This window comes from Cervus canadensis, chromosome 28 (assembly GCF_019320065.1).
Source record: "Cervus canadensis isolate Bull #8, Minnesota chromosome 28, ASM1932006v1, whole genome shotgun sequence".
Taxonomy (NCBI): Eukaryota; Metazoa; Chordata; class Mammalia; order Artiodactyla; family Cervidae; genus Cervus; species Cervus canadensis.
In genome coordinates this window covers 7206218-7220182 of record NC_057413.1, presented here as the reverse complement: position 1 = coordinate 7220182, position 13965 = coordinate 7206218, and the positions used below count along the sequence as shown (strand labels likewise).

Sequence of the window (13965 nt, the reverse complement as noted above, 5' to 3'; positions counted from 1 at the left end):
AGTATTGAAAGTATAATTCAAACAAGTGCCTCTCTTTTACCTTCTATGGAGAAAACTTTAAAATGTTCCTACCCAAAGATACTTAGTGATGATGTATAAATACGTTGAAGACAAAGGAAACTTCTCACCACCAATAGTACTATCAAGTTACCATTCATTTATACAGGGCTATAAAAAAGTGATAACTTTTAGAAATTACCAAGATGTAATACGTTCAGAAGAAAGAGTGTTATAGTTATGGTGATTATACATTATAGTTCCTCTTCCTATGTATGTATGTCACACTGCTTTCCAGCTTCAGTTACATACTTAAACGCAGTCCCCGAAAGAGGACAGTCACGTCCCCACGGAGCGGAAATATATATTGTTACAGGACACAGTCCTGAAAAAAAGAAAAGAAAACTCGTAGGAGGTCCATGCTCTCTTGACTTGCTTATAGTATTTAATTTTCAGCAAGATTACAGCTGCATAACTGTGAGGTGTTGAGAACATTCTCTTCTAAACCAGCACTTCTGATCCTATCAACAAACTGTACATATGTTTAAACTATCCCATATGACATCTGTACGGAAGAGGGAGGAATTTTTTTTTTTTTTTAAAACTACTAAATTAGTTCTCAAAAATCAAGACAGGGTTATTATGAAAGTTCAACATACATGCATTGAACGTAAAGAACGTGAAAACAAGGCCCCTGTGCTCAGGGGAGGAGGTGGTTACACCTCAGTGCACTGAGAAATTTGGGTGTTTCCACTAATCTAATGACGTATGAACTGGCTTACCTCCACATTTACAGAAAATGCTGTATATATTAGGCATTACTTTCCCTAAGCAAATTCATAGATAAATTTTTAGAGAACAGCTTCAGCGACCTCCTCAAAAACATTGTGTTGCCTACACTGAACAGAGATCTTTGAGTGAGTGGGGCAAACCGACCACCACACGCACAAAATTATAAAACGATTTCAAATGCTTTGTGGCAAGTTTCGTCTCACATATAAAGAAACACCACATTTTGCAAACATGCAGTAAACATACTCACACGGTGTCATCTGGAGTCTTAACAGAAGGGGAAACTGTGTTCTCATAATGCAGGGTGTTTTGTCAAATGCGTCTGTGTTTTTGTGCATTACCCCTCCAACCTTTCTTCCCATCTTTAAACTTCCCCCTGCTGTAAACACTACTACATGTTTGAAAGTTTTTATCATTTTTTAATCAAATAATGTCCTTTTTATGCTGTAGAGTCTTCCTCCCCAATGTTATAAAAAGAACAGGAAAAGGGAAATTGCTAGTCAGTGGCAACCACTGAGATTCTCACCCTTGAAACCATTTACCCAGTTACCCAAGTGTTGCCAAACGTCTCTGCAATCTAGGTCACTAGAATTTTTTCAGTAACTTTCCACATTCTTCACATCTTAAAAACAAATAGCGACTCTTTGAAGAATTCTAAGACTTTCTGAGAGAAACGTTTGTCACAAGAGTCAAGTGGCTTGAGAATGTTTCAGAAAGTCCTCAACATCTTATTATTTCTTGAATTATAAAATGCACATAAATTTAAAATAAAAGTATTACCATTTACGTTAAAAACAAACAAACAAGCAGGGCTTAAGCACCTTTGCTCCAGGGGAGGAGGGACGTGGTAGACACAACTGCCCAGTTCTGTTCTCCTACAGGCTGGGGTGGCAGAAGAGAGGTGAATGCGGGGGTCGGGGGGAACCTCCCCACCCCTAAAACGAGCAGAGTAAGCAGCATGCAGTGGAGATTCAATGAATATTGGCTGAGTAAATCCGAAAGATGCAAGCTGGAGAAAACAAGGGGTAAGTCCTGGCCACTTATCACTTTTCCTGTTTTAACTAGTAATACCCACAGCCCAATACTGATTCCTGCTTGCCCTGGCCACTTCTATCACCACCAGCCCCAAGAAGTGCTCTTGGAAAAATATCTGATTTTAAAAAAAAAAAAAAAGAGGTTGAAAGTAGGTAAAGAAAGCAACATAAGAGAATTTTGTTTGTTTCCTTCTTAAAATACATGTAGGGTAAATGTGGAAATGAAAGATGAATAGATGAATCTTACAAAACAATGTATTTACTTGGTATTGCAAAGTTTAATTTAAAAATTAAAATGACTACCTATTGATCATTTCCTATTAAATACTGAGTATTTTCTTAGTATCCACAGGGGACTGATTCCAGGACCCCCGTGGGTACCAACCTTTGAGGATGCTCAAGGTCCTTATGGAAAATGGTGCAGTACTTGCATTTAACCCACACATACCCTCCAATATACTTTCAGTCATCTCTTGATCACTTATACCACCTTACACAACATAAATGCTGTGTAAATGGTGTGAACGCTATGTAAATGTTCTGTGAACTGTTGCCTATGTGGGGCATTTTGCTTTTTGGGGCTTTCTTGATTTTCTTTCCAAATATTCCCATCCAAGGTTGGCTGAATCCCTGAATGTGGAACCACAGATATGGAGGGCAAACTATACATTGCCACCATAAACAGAAGGTCAACAAATGAGAGGTCCTGGATTCAAATCTGTGTTACTGGTGTGGGTCCCAGCGTTCTCATCGCTATGCCCGGCAGTGGGATCGCGGTTTCTCAAATTCCATTTGGTGAATGAGAAAAGTCAGACTGGGGGAGGGGGCGGGCTGGGGGAAAAGGACTTAAACTCTCCTCTCGACTAGAAGCAGGATGTTCTCCCAACTGTTTTAGGATTTAAATCAGCTCTTGGTGGACTCAAGGGCAGGGATCCCATTGTGGGGCATCCTTGTGCTTACTACAGAAAATACCAGGCTCAGCACTTTGTATATATTAGATCCACCAAAAATGCTTACAGACTTGAATTCTTGGTATGTAAGCGCCAGCCTGGGCACACTGACTTGGCAACTCCATTCTCCCCGTCTTTATTACAGGTTCTCTAGAGACGTTTTCCAAGAACATTTCTTTAAACTTGTTCTTGTTCCTCATACCACAAATAGGATATACAGGGTAGCTCATTTCTTTATTTCTCACTTAAAGTACAAACAAAATCTTCACATTTGGGGAGGATGGTGTAAACACATGCTGCAAATACCAAGAAACCACACTGGGTTACAAACTGTAAACCTGTTCAGTGAACACAAAGATCTAAAGTAAGAAAAATTAACCTGTGCGAACACTGAATATGGCCAAAATCTAGGACTCACGTTATTCTAGACAACCAGTGGAACTGTTCAGGGGGACTGCTGGCACCTTCCTCATTTCAAGGTTTTAAGCATTCCTTGTAGCTCAGATGAGGCACCCTAACTCTGATCTATGGACATTTCTCACCAGTGTGTTAACTAATTAATGATTAGCTTGGGCAGACAGGAGTCTCTTTCTCGAGGAACTGACTTCACTGTCAGCCGTATTTTATTAGCATTCCTTGAGATAAAGATGTATAAACTGCCGAGGCTCTCACTCCCGCCCTTCCCTCTTGCATTTACCACACACAAAAAAATATTACTGCTAAATCACATACAAATTTTAAGAATAACCCAAATATATCAATAAGGGCTTTTGTTATATCACAAACAAGGATCTCTAGCACTAAGAAACCAAGAAAAATTTCCCCCAATTCAAAAATCTCAAAGTTCCTCAAATCTGTTTAAAAGATCATTCAACCGAGCAAATACATCAAATTCTCCATTACATCAAAGTGTTCACTGAACAAAAGCTTTCCAATTAGACTCTATTCATATACAGCAGCTTTACATATATATGTGTGTGTGTGTGTGTGTATAATGACATATATGTGTGTAGATATGTCATTAAATGTTTTCTTTGCCTCTATAAGAAAACCATTGACCTTTTTAAAAAAAAATCTCATCATAGAAACAGCTATTAAAACATTTCGTCCATTCACACTATCAGCTGCATTTCACAACATTAGAAGAGTTAACAGTTGCACAAAATTCCAATGAAAGTAACTAAAAACAATGGAAGAAACCAGAAATGCCCCCAAAGTTAAAAGCACAGGTGTAGGCACACACGCACGCATGGCTCATAATATAAAGTGACTTGATAATGAGATAATTGCAGGACACTCTACAAACGGATCCACCTTCTCACACTTCCATCCGAGAGCAGAAACAGCAGTCTAGATCTCTTTGGTCCATGCAGCCATATACTTAACGTGTCCGAGTTATTTTCTGGCTAATCTCAGATTCTGAACCATTTGCCCCAGTTACCTTACCATGATAACTTTCTGAAGACATAAACTAATCATGTGTTAAAATAAATATTCATTTCTGTAGATCTCAATGTCAACACATTATTGATAATTTCTCCCCAAGAATATGAGCACTTTAAATTACTGACACAATAACCAAAGTAAAGGAAGAAAGTGATTCAAATCCAACAGAAGAGGAAAAGTCAAGTTGACTTGGGAGATTTAGACCTAAATTTAAGAAAACATCAGGAATATAAAGAACATGTGAAACTAATTTCAGGCTGAACATAAGAAAAAGAATCCATTTTAAGATTTACTTTAAAGATCTTTAAGAATGCATAGTTGCTTCTTGGCTTCCTTTAAAACAGATTTCCAAACCACAGTGTTATTAAAACTACCCCGCCCCAAACTGGCTTCCATACTGGAAAAATACCCCCAACACATCATCGAGTTGTTGATATATTCTGCTTTTTGGTAGAGAAAAGGTGTCGTGGGTAACAAAGGTCTTAAATTTGAATGGGACCTAGTAGAAACTTACTTGTTACCAAGTTAGATTATAAAAGAGTGAGGCTAGAGTATGGAGATTATCTTTCGGATTGTCCATAACTTCATATTTTCTGCAATTGGCTCTTCTTTTGAATTAACATATATATAATCGTGGGCTTCTCTGGTGGCTCAGTGGTAAAGAATCTGCCTGCCAATGCAGGAGATGTGGGTTCAATCCCTGGGTCAGGAAGATCCCCTGGAGAAGGAAGTGGCTACCCATTCCAGTATTCTTGCCTGGAGAATCCCATGGACAGAGGAGCCTGGTGGGCTACAGTCTATGGGGTCGCAAAGAGTCAGACGTGATTAGCAACTAAACAACAATGTATAATTGTATCTAATATTCGAAAAAAGTCTCAATAGGAGACAAATTCAACCAGTTTCTATGCTTCCCTTACTTCTTATACTCTTAAATACAATTACATATTGCCAAAATATCTTAAAATGTTTTATACTAATGATTCTTTCATTCTAATAAATGTCATTGTAGATGCTAGTAAATTTAAATAACAGAATAAAACAAGAGTTGAAAAACTGAAACGAATCACTTAAATATATGTTCAACACTGTACTGATATGCTGAGAGTAACTGCCAAATTTTAAAATTATTTACTATATTCCCAAATTTTTACTTAGAGAAATTATGATGCTACCACACAGCCAAAATAAGATCATTTATTATTCTTCCTATATGACTTGTTTCTTAACTACAAGTGAGGCTTCTTGTTTTCACAGCCTAATTTAGGCCACTCTTTATATATATTTGATACTCCAGGATGAAAGACTGCTTACGTTTTGCCAAAAATCAAGATATATGCAACAAGTAATATAATCCCACTGAGATACTAGTTGTAAAGATGTTTTCTCCATGAGACACATGGCAGAAACTTTCTTCAGAAGGGTCAAGAATAGGATGTGCATTTCAGACTTCTTTTCCTACAAAATTTATAAGAAAATTTTCAAATTAAATTTTCATGACACACAAACTACAATCAACAGGTGTGACCCAAAAAGTTTTTAAATTCATAGCAACAGAATGTTTATGTATGAGGAAAACTATTAAAGAGTGTTATTTGAGTGAGTGAAAAGGATGCACCCTATAGATCTACTTTGAATCCTTAAAAGAGTCTAGCAGTTTTCCATTCAGTATTATTTTCCACGTAAAGTAAATAACAATAAATACCTAATTTATATGAAAGCCCTAAATCCCAGAAACGTTTAACATTAAAAATCAGGTAATTTGTCTCATAATAAATGATTTGATATTCAGCACTCATACGGGATTTAGCATTACAAAACAAAATTTCTCACTACATCACCTGAATTCATGTCAAATATGTTCACAGCACTCATCTACAGCTACACTTGCAAATTTCACATGATCAATGTTAAAAAAAAAAAAAAGAAAAAAGAAAAGAGTTTGGCACATGTATCAATTCTTCAAAACGTCCCTGTAACTTAACACGACACTGTTAAGAGGGATGATTCAACACCAGTGTTAACCTGATTGGCAGCTAAACAAGGTGCTTTTTCTTGTAGCTTCGCGTAGCAATGCGCCTTGCCCGGGACGGAGGCACGTAAGGTGCGGTGCGGTAGTGCAATCATTGAACACCAGAGGGCGACCTTCCCACACGGCCCGAGGCCTGTGTTTCGACCTGCTCCTTCCACGTCCTAGTACGATCTCATGCCCACTCGCTAACGATGCCGTTTTCAGAGAATCTGTACGTCTGTTTCCTTATATGAAGTGAAGACATTCCCACAGAAACCTCAGAGTGTGGCGAGGATCCTTGAGAAGGAGATGATGAGCGTCAGGACTGTCTGTCCGACGCCCCACACCAGGGCTTCCAAGGGGGCCATGTTCTTCCCGGCCACGCGGTAAATGCCGGCCACGGCGGCACCTGGGGAGAGAGGAGAGGACACGTTCACTGCGGAGGCACGCTGCGGGGCTGCCCCCGGGCTCGCTTCCCCGTGAGCCAAACACCCAGTCACCAGGCATCCTCATTTGATCGTTTTCTAGGGAAGAGTTTCCATGTGACTGGTTACAAGTTACACTCTACCATACCACAGTCACCCACAAAACCGAACAACAGGCTTCTCAATTCGACTGCAAAACACATATTTATGGTATATGCTGCTTACTTGACACAAGGTATGTTCATTAAAAAAAAAAATGAATCATTCATTACTGTAATCTTTCAGCTGGGTGTTGACTCGGTCAGATCCCATCAGCACTTTTAAAAACATATGACACAATATATTGATAATTATAAATAATAATACAGAAAAACCACACAATTTAATACAATTTCTAAGTTATTCAAGAAAAAGTTAATATTAAATAAATTTTCATTTCTTTCAGTAAAATGAATTCTTAAATATCATAAAAAATATCAGAATTTTGAATAATGCATAATCTACCATATAAAATGGTTTAAATATTTGAATAAACCTGTAAAGTTATCTGGAGACTAGTACTTTGACATCTAAAAGTGGAAGATGAACCTGACGCCTGTTCTAGGGAAATGTTTTAGATCTCAGGCGTTTCTGAGAACAAGAGAGTCCTGGGCGCCTGAGAGCCCTGAGGCTCTGGCTCACCCCTTTTATCTTGTTGCTATAGTACGTATAATGGGATCGAAGAGTCTGACTTTAAAAGTACACTCAGAAATCACAAAAGGACAAAACATTTAAACTATGGTTATGGCATTTAACAGGTTGAGAAGGCCTTAAAACTTTTGTCCAGAAAAAACTGTCTGTCTATTCCCAGAATGGTCAAACAAAAGGAAGGAAGAACAGAAATGTTATTTGAAGACATTTGAATTACAATCATTTGAGATAGAAATCTACTCGCAAAAATCAGCTAAGAACTAATTCCATAGTTCATCTAAATTTTCCAAATAAAAATTATTATACTCCTCTATAGAAGATACAAATAGGAAAAGCAAATTATTAATTTAAACCAAGGGCTTTCATATACATATTTTAAAGAAATTAAAATGTATAGTATATTTATAGTATATATGTAACTTGTCAGAAAATTTACAAATATAATCTTGAATATCATACCACTCCTGAGTATTATTACTTAATTTAAAGATGAAAAAAAGAGAGGCCCAGAGAGTTTCAGTTACTAGTCCAAGAAAATACAGTTAAGTACAGAGCTGGAATTTCAATCCAGATTAGTCTGGCTATAAATCTCCAAATCATTCTATCATTCTACATTTATACCAAGTGAAAAAATAGAATAAGAAATTCAGAAAACACTAAAGTAACTGATAATTACATAAATATTAAATAAAATTCCTAGGAGCACCAACATTTATTCAATCAAGAAGAAAACTTCACTAGTATAAATAGTCATATCCTTGAATTTTAATTTTTTTTGGCTGCACAATGCAGCATGCAGGAATTCAGTTCCCCAACCAGGGATCAAACTCAAACCCCCTGCAATGGAAATGGGGAGTCTTAACCACTGGACCACCAGGGAAGACCTATCCTCAAATTTTAGAACTGGATAACAACCTGAAAAAAATTTAAATATCTTAGGCTTCTTTGTTATCAGAAAATATGTTAAAATAAACCTGAGAAATATTGTTTTTACTTTGGATTTTCCCTAGATTTCCATGACTATCTTCAATTTTATTTATTTATCTTCAATTTTAAAAACCACAATTTGTTCTCCATTTCTCCAGCACTAAATTCCCCTGTTGGCTCAGACGGTAAAGAATTGGCCTGCAATGCAGGAGACCTGGGTTCCATCCCTGGGTTGGGAAAATCCTCTGGAGCGGGGAATGGTAACCCATTCCAGTATTCTTGCCTGCAGAAGCCCCACAGACAGAGGAGCCTGCCAGACTATAGTCCAAGGGGTCACAAAGAGACTGAGCAACTAAAAAGAAAAAAAATTTCAAAAATGATCCAAGAGGTGAAAAACATAAGCTCAGGCTGCCTGGGAAGTACCAAATACGTTAAGGTTAAGAACATGGATTCTGGAGTTAGACTTGTGGGTTAAAATCCGAGCTCACTTATTAGTAGCTATGTGACAAAGAGCAATCACCTAACCTCTCTGTGCCTTAATGTAAAATGGCTGGGTCTGGAGATTAAGAGAGAATATTTGGAAAGTATTTAGAACAGTGTCTGCTCCTACTATGTACTCCAACTTTTGATTAGTAGTTGTCTCAGTAGTACATGATAAACGAATCTCCAATCAGTGATTCATCATTCAATAAGTTCAGTTCAGTTCAGTCGCTCAATCCTGTCCGAGACTCTTTGTGAACCCATGAACCGCATCATGCCAGGCCTCCATGTCCATCAGCAACTCCCGGAGCTTACCCAAACTCATGTCCATCGAATCCGTGATGCCATCCAACCATATCATCCTATGTCATCCCCTTCTCCTCCCACCTTCAATCTTTCCCAGCAACAGGGTCTTTTCCAATCAGTCAGTTCTTTACATCAGGTGGCCAAAGTATTGGAGTTTCAGCTTCAGCATCAACCCTTCCAATGAATATTCAGGACTGATTTCCTTTAGGATGGACTGGTTGGATCTCCTTGCAGTTCAAGGGACTCTCAAGAGTCTTCTTCACCACCACAGTTCAAAAGCATGAATTTTTCAGTGCTCAGCTTTCTTTATAGTCCAACTCTCACATCTATATATGAATACTGGAAAAACCATAGCTTTGACTAGACGGACCTTTGTTGGCAAAGTAATGTCTCTGCTTTTTAATATGCTGTCTAGATTGGGTCATAGCTTTTCTTCCAAGGAGCAAGCATCATTTAATTTCATGGCTGTAGTCACCATCTGCAGTGATTTTGGAGCCCAAAAATATAGTCTCTCACTGTTTCATTGTTTCCCCATCTATTTGCCAAGAAGTGATGGGACCAGATGCCATGATCTTAGTTTTCTGAATGTTGAGTTTTAAGCCAACATTTTCACTCTCCTCTTTCATTTTCATCAAGAGGCTCTTTAGTTCTTCTTTGCCTTCTGCCATAAGGGTGGTGTCATCTGCATATCTGAGGTTATTGCTATTTCTTCCAGCAATCTTGATCCCAGCTTGTGCTTAATCCAGCTTGGCATTTTACATGATGTACTCTGCATATAAGTTAAATAAGCAGGGTGACAATATACACCCTTGATGTACTCCTTTTCCTATTTGGAACCAGTCTGTTGTTCCACATCCAGTTCTAACTATTGCTTCCTGACCTGCATACAGATTTCTCAAGAGGCAGGTCAGGTGGTCTGATACTCCCATCTCTTTAAGAATTTTCCACAGTTCGTTGTGATCCACACAGTCAAAGGCTTTGGCATAGTCAATAAAGCAGAAATAGATGTTTTTCTGGAACTCTCTTGCTTTTTTGATGATCCAGGGGATGTTGGCAATTTGATCTCTGGTTCCTCTGCCGTTTCTAAATCCAACTTGAACATCTGTAAGTTCACGGTTCACGTACTGTTGAAGTCTGGCTTGGAGAATTTTGAGCATTACTTTGCTAGCATGTGAGATGAATGCTGTATGGAACAACTGACAGCCATTTGAAAGCAATAAATTTAGGTCCCTATTTCACACCACTCCCCAAAGGAAATTTCAGATGGATTAAAAAACTAGATATTAAAAACAAACAAATAAATAAAATGAATTTCCCTTGGAAGATTGTACTGTTCAAGGAAAAGCTTACACAACCATAAATAATCCACTTTTCTTTATACTCTTTCAAGAAACAGAGGGCAAGATCTTCAAGCCTATGATGCTAAGGGTAGAAAATCCAGTGCAAAACTCCCATTTCCAAAATCAAGGGAGACACTGTAGTGTTATACAGAAAATAAAATGAACTACCATCTTCTTCCCTGTGGATAATCAGGAACCAATGTGTAAGTCATAGCTTCCCTCTAAAAGAAGCACTTCACAGTAGTTCCCCCTGCACCATATCATTGCACAACCCGGAAGCACTAGCCAGAGAAGACTGTTCCAGGGGAACTCTTCAGCAAAAAGATGGGAAAGAAGACAATTTTGTGTGCCTATTAAATGATTTTGGAAACACTGCTATTAAATACTGAGCAGATAGGAAGCAGTATTTATAAAATATATGTAGATTATAAAATTAAAACCAACAGATGCCCAAATACCATCATCCAAATGTACACAGGATCATTCCTGTTTCCTGTGAGGTCCCCGTGGACTCCCTTGTCACACCCCATTCCCTCCCAAGGTCGGTTTCCATCATCCCTTTGCTTTTCTTCGGCATTACCACCTGCCTATATCCTCAGATAGCTATTACTTAATTTTTTAAATAAGTGAATTTTATATAAATTGATACTGTAAGTATTTTGGAATTTTTGGCTGTTTGTGGCTCAGATGGTAAAGAATCCACCTGCAATGCGGGACACCTAGGTTCAGTCCCTGGGTTGGAAAGATCCCCTGGAGGAGGGCATGGCAACTCACTCCAGTATTCTTCCTGGAGAATCCCGTGGACAGAGCCTGTAGCCTGGTGGGCTACAGTCCATACGGTCACAAAGAGTTGGACACAACTGAGTGACTAAGCACAGCACATATGTCAGGAAATTATCTAGGCTGGTATATAATATGGGTCTGTAATTCATACATTTCCACTGTTGTACAGAATTCTAAGTATGGATATACCACAACCTATTTGTCCATTCTAATGTGGACGACACTGTTTCTAATCCTTAACAATGACAAACCCTGCTTCTGTGAACATCCTTGTAACATGACCTCCAGCACACATACTAAACCGAGTTTCCCTACAAAGTGTGGGTATGCCTGTTACGGCACTTTCAACTTTACTAGGTAATGCCAACTTGTTTCCAAAGTATTTGTACCAGTTTATATTCCAGTTACTCCATATCCTCAGGAGTAGCTGATATCTTTAAAAACACTTTTTTTTGGTCAATCTGGGTAAAAGATGTTATCTCTGCAATTAATTTGTGTTCCCCTGATATTTAATGTCACGGAGCTTTTCCTCACATATCATTCAAATTTGGCCATTAGGGTTTCTACTTTTACGAAATGCTTGGCAAATCTTTTGTGCATTTTTCTACTGGACTGTCACTTTCTTATTTGATTCATAGGGTTTCTAAAAACATAGTTTGGATATTAATCTATTGACATTTATATAAGCTAACAGATGTCTTACCCAAACTTGTGCTTTAGTTTTCACTCTCGTTAAGGTATATTTTGCTGAACAATAGCCAGCTGAAAAAAACAAATACTGTGATCTTATTTTCTTGGTGAAATGTATGCAAGGATGAAGAGGGCAGAAGTGTAATAGGGTGCGTGAAATAAATGAAATGTGTTTGGAATGCCAGTGTGAACAATCACAGAAGTATCAGCTAGAAATAAGTAAAGATCCCCAAAGTATTAAGGAGCTAGAGAAGACTGGCATAGCAAAGATGAAGTGGAGAAAACAATTCTGCTGAATTTTTTAAACAGTTTAAAAAAATCAAAAGAAGATTATTTCATGATACATGAAAATTACATGAAATTCAAATTTTAACATCCATAAACAAAGTTTCACTGGCATATAGCCATAGTCATTTCTTACACTGAACTATCTCTGCATTTATTTTGATAATATTTTTTTTTTCCAAACTTTAAACTTCTTGTTTTGCATTGATTGGAGTATAGAAGATTGTGGTCAGTGAACAGTGAACAGTGAAGGTACTGAGCAATACACAGACATGCATCCATTCTCCCCCAAACTCCCGTCTCATCCACGCTGGCACATAACACTGAGTAGAGATCCATGTGCTGTCCAGTAGGTCCTGGTTGGTAGGGTAATATTCTTGAAGCAAATGAATCTATACTTTTCCATTCTTCTGTAGTCTGCATCTTGTTTAGTAAAAAGATCACACTGATTCAGCAAACATGCTGTGCACAGCTTTTAACCTTTCCATTTTCTGCAATAATCTGGATAAATAGGAACTGTTCCCAGAAAATCTGGTAGAACTCATCTGTAAACCTCATTTGAGCCTGGACTTCTTTCAAGGAGGTTGGGTCTTCAATATTTCAACTGTTTAATGATATTTATTGTATTACTCATATTTTCTATTTCTTCTTATGCCAATTTTGACAATTTATATTTAGGAATATATAGCTGTTTTATTAAAACTGCTATTTTTATAATTCTTTATTCTACCTTTATTGTCAAGCCTGTAGTTACTTCTTCTATTTTATCCCATATTTTATTTCTGTCTTAACTGTTTTAGAGCTAAGGCAGCAATATATTCACCTTATTATCTCTCTAGAAAATTAGTTTTTTGCTTTGTTATTAATCTTTCATAAGCTTTACTTAAAAAACAGCAATTCTTTATACTAATAAAACTAAACAACATAATTTAAAAAGATACCATGTACAACAACCGTAATGTAATAAGGGTTTAGGAATTAACTTCATCAAAATGTATAACTGTTCTATTGGGGAAAAAAAAGAAAAAAACTTTTGAACTCTAACAAAAGAAGCAGAAAATGATCTGAACAAATGGAAATACATTACATGTTTTGGGGTGGAATAATATGTAAATTCTTCCCAAATTAACCTCTGCTGCTGCTGCTTCTAAGTCACTTCAGTCATGTCCGACTCTGTGTGACCCCACAGACATCAGCCCCCCAGGTTCCCCCGTCCCTGGGATTCTCCAAGCAAGAACACTGAAGTGGGTTGCCATTTCCTTCTCCAATGCATGAAAGTGAAAAGTGAAAGTGAAGTCGCTCAGTCGTGTCCGACTTTTCGAGACCCCATGGACCGCAGCCTACCAGGCTCCTCATCCATGGGATTTTCCAGGCAAGAGTACTGGAGCGGGATAAATCAACCTCTACCTTGTATTAAATCCCCACAAAAATCACAGTTATACTTTTGAGGAATTCAGTAGCCATATTCTAAAATTTATGTGAAAGAATAAAGGTCCACGAATAGTTATGTGAACTTTGAAAAAGAAAAAAAATGAAGGACCAGCTCTACCAGATTTTAAGAAATAGTACAAAACAAGAGAGACAAAAAATGAGGCCTTGCTGAAACAGCTAAAGACTAAAAAAATCAGAACAGAGTTCAGAGACAGATCCATGTACCTTGAGAACATAGTATACAAAAAAAGATGAATTAATGGATGGATTTTTTTTTAGGGTGTGGTAAAAATCGACTTACTATGTGGAAGGGAAAAAAAAAACCAACCACCTGAAATCCTACCTAGTTCCAAAAATGAAGACAGACTCTAGACCGGAAGG

General features: G+C 37.7%; 1 protein-coding gene across 1 annotated transcript in view; it reads right to left on the bottom strand.

The window, feature by feature from the left end:
* Positions 1-5397: 5397 nt before the first annotated feature.
* Positions 5398-13965, bottom strand: part of TMEM170B (transmembrane protein 170B) — a 30649-nt gene continuing 22081 nt past the window's right edge. Inside the window, exon 3 of the mRNA XM_043450380.1 lies at positions 5398-6636. Coding sequence (XP_043306315.1) covers positions 6506-6636 — 131 coding nt within the window. The 3' untranslated portion in view covers positions 5398-6505. The remainder of the gene's footprint in view (positions 6637-13965) is intronic.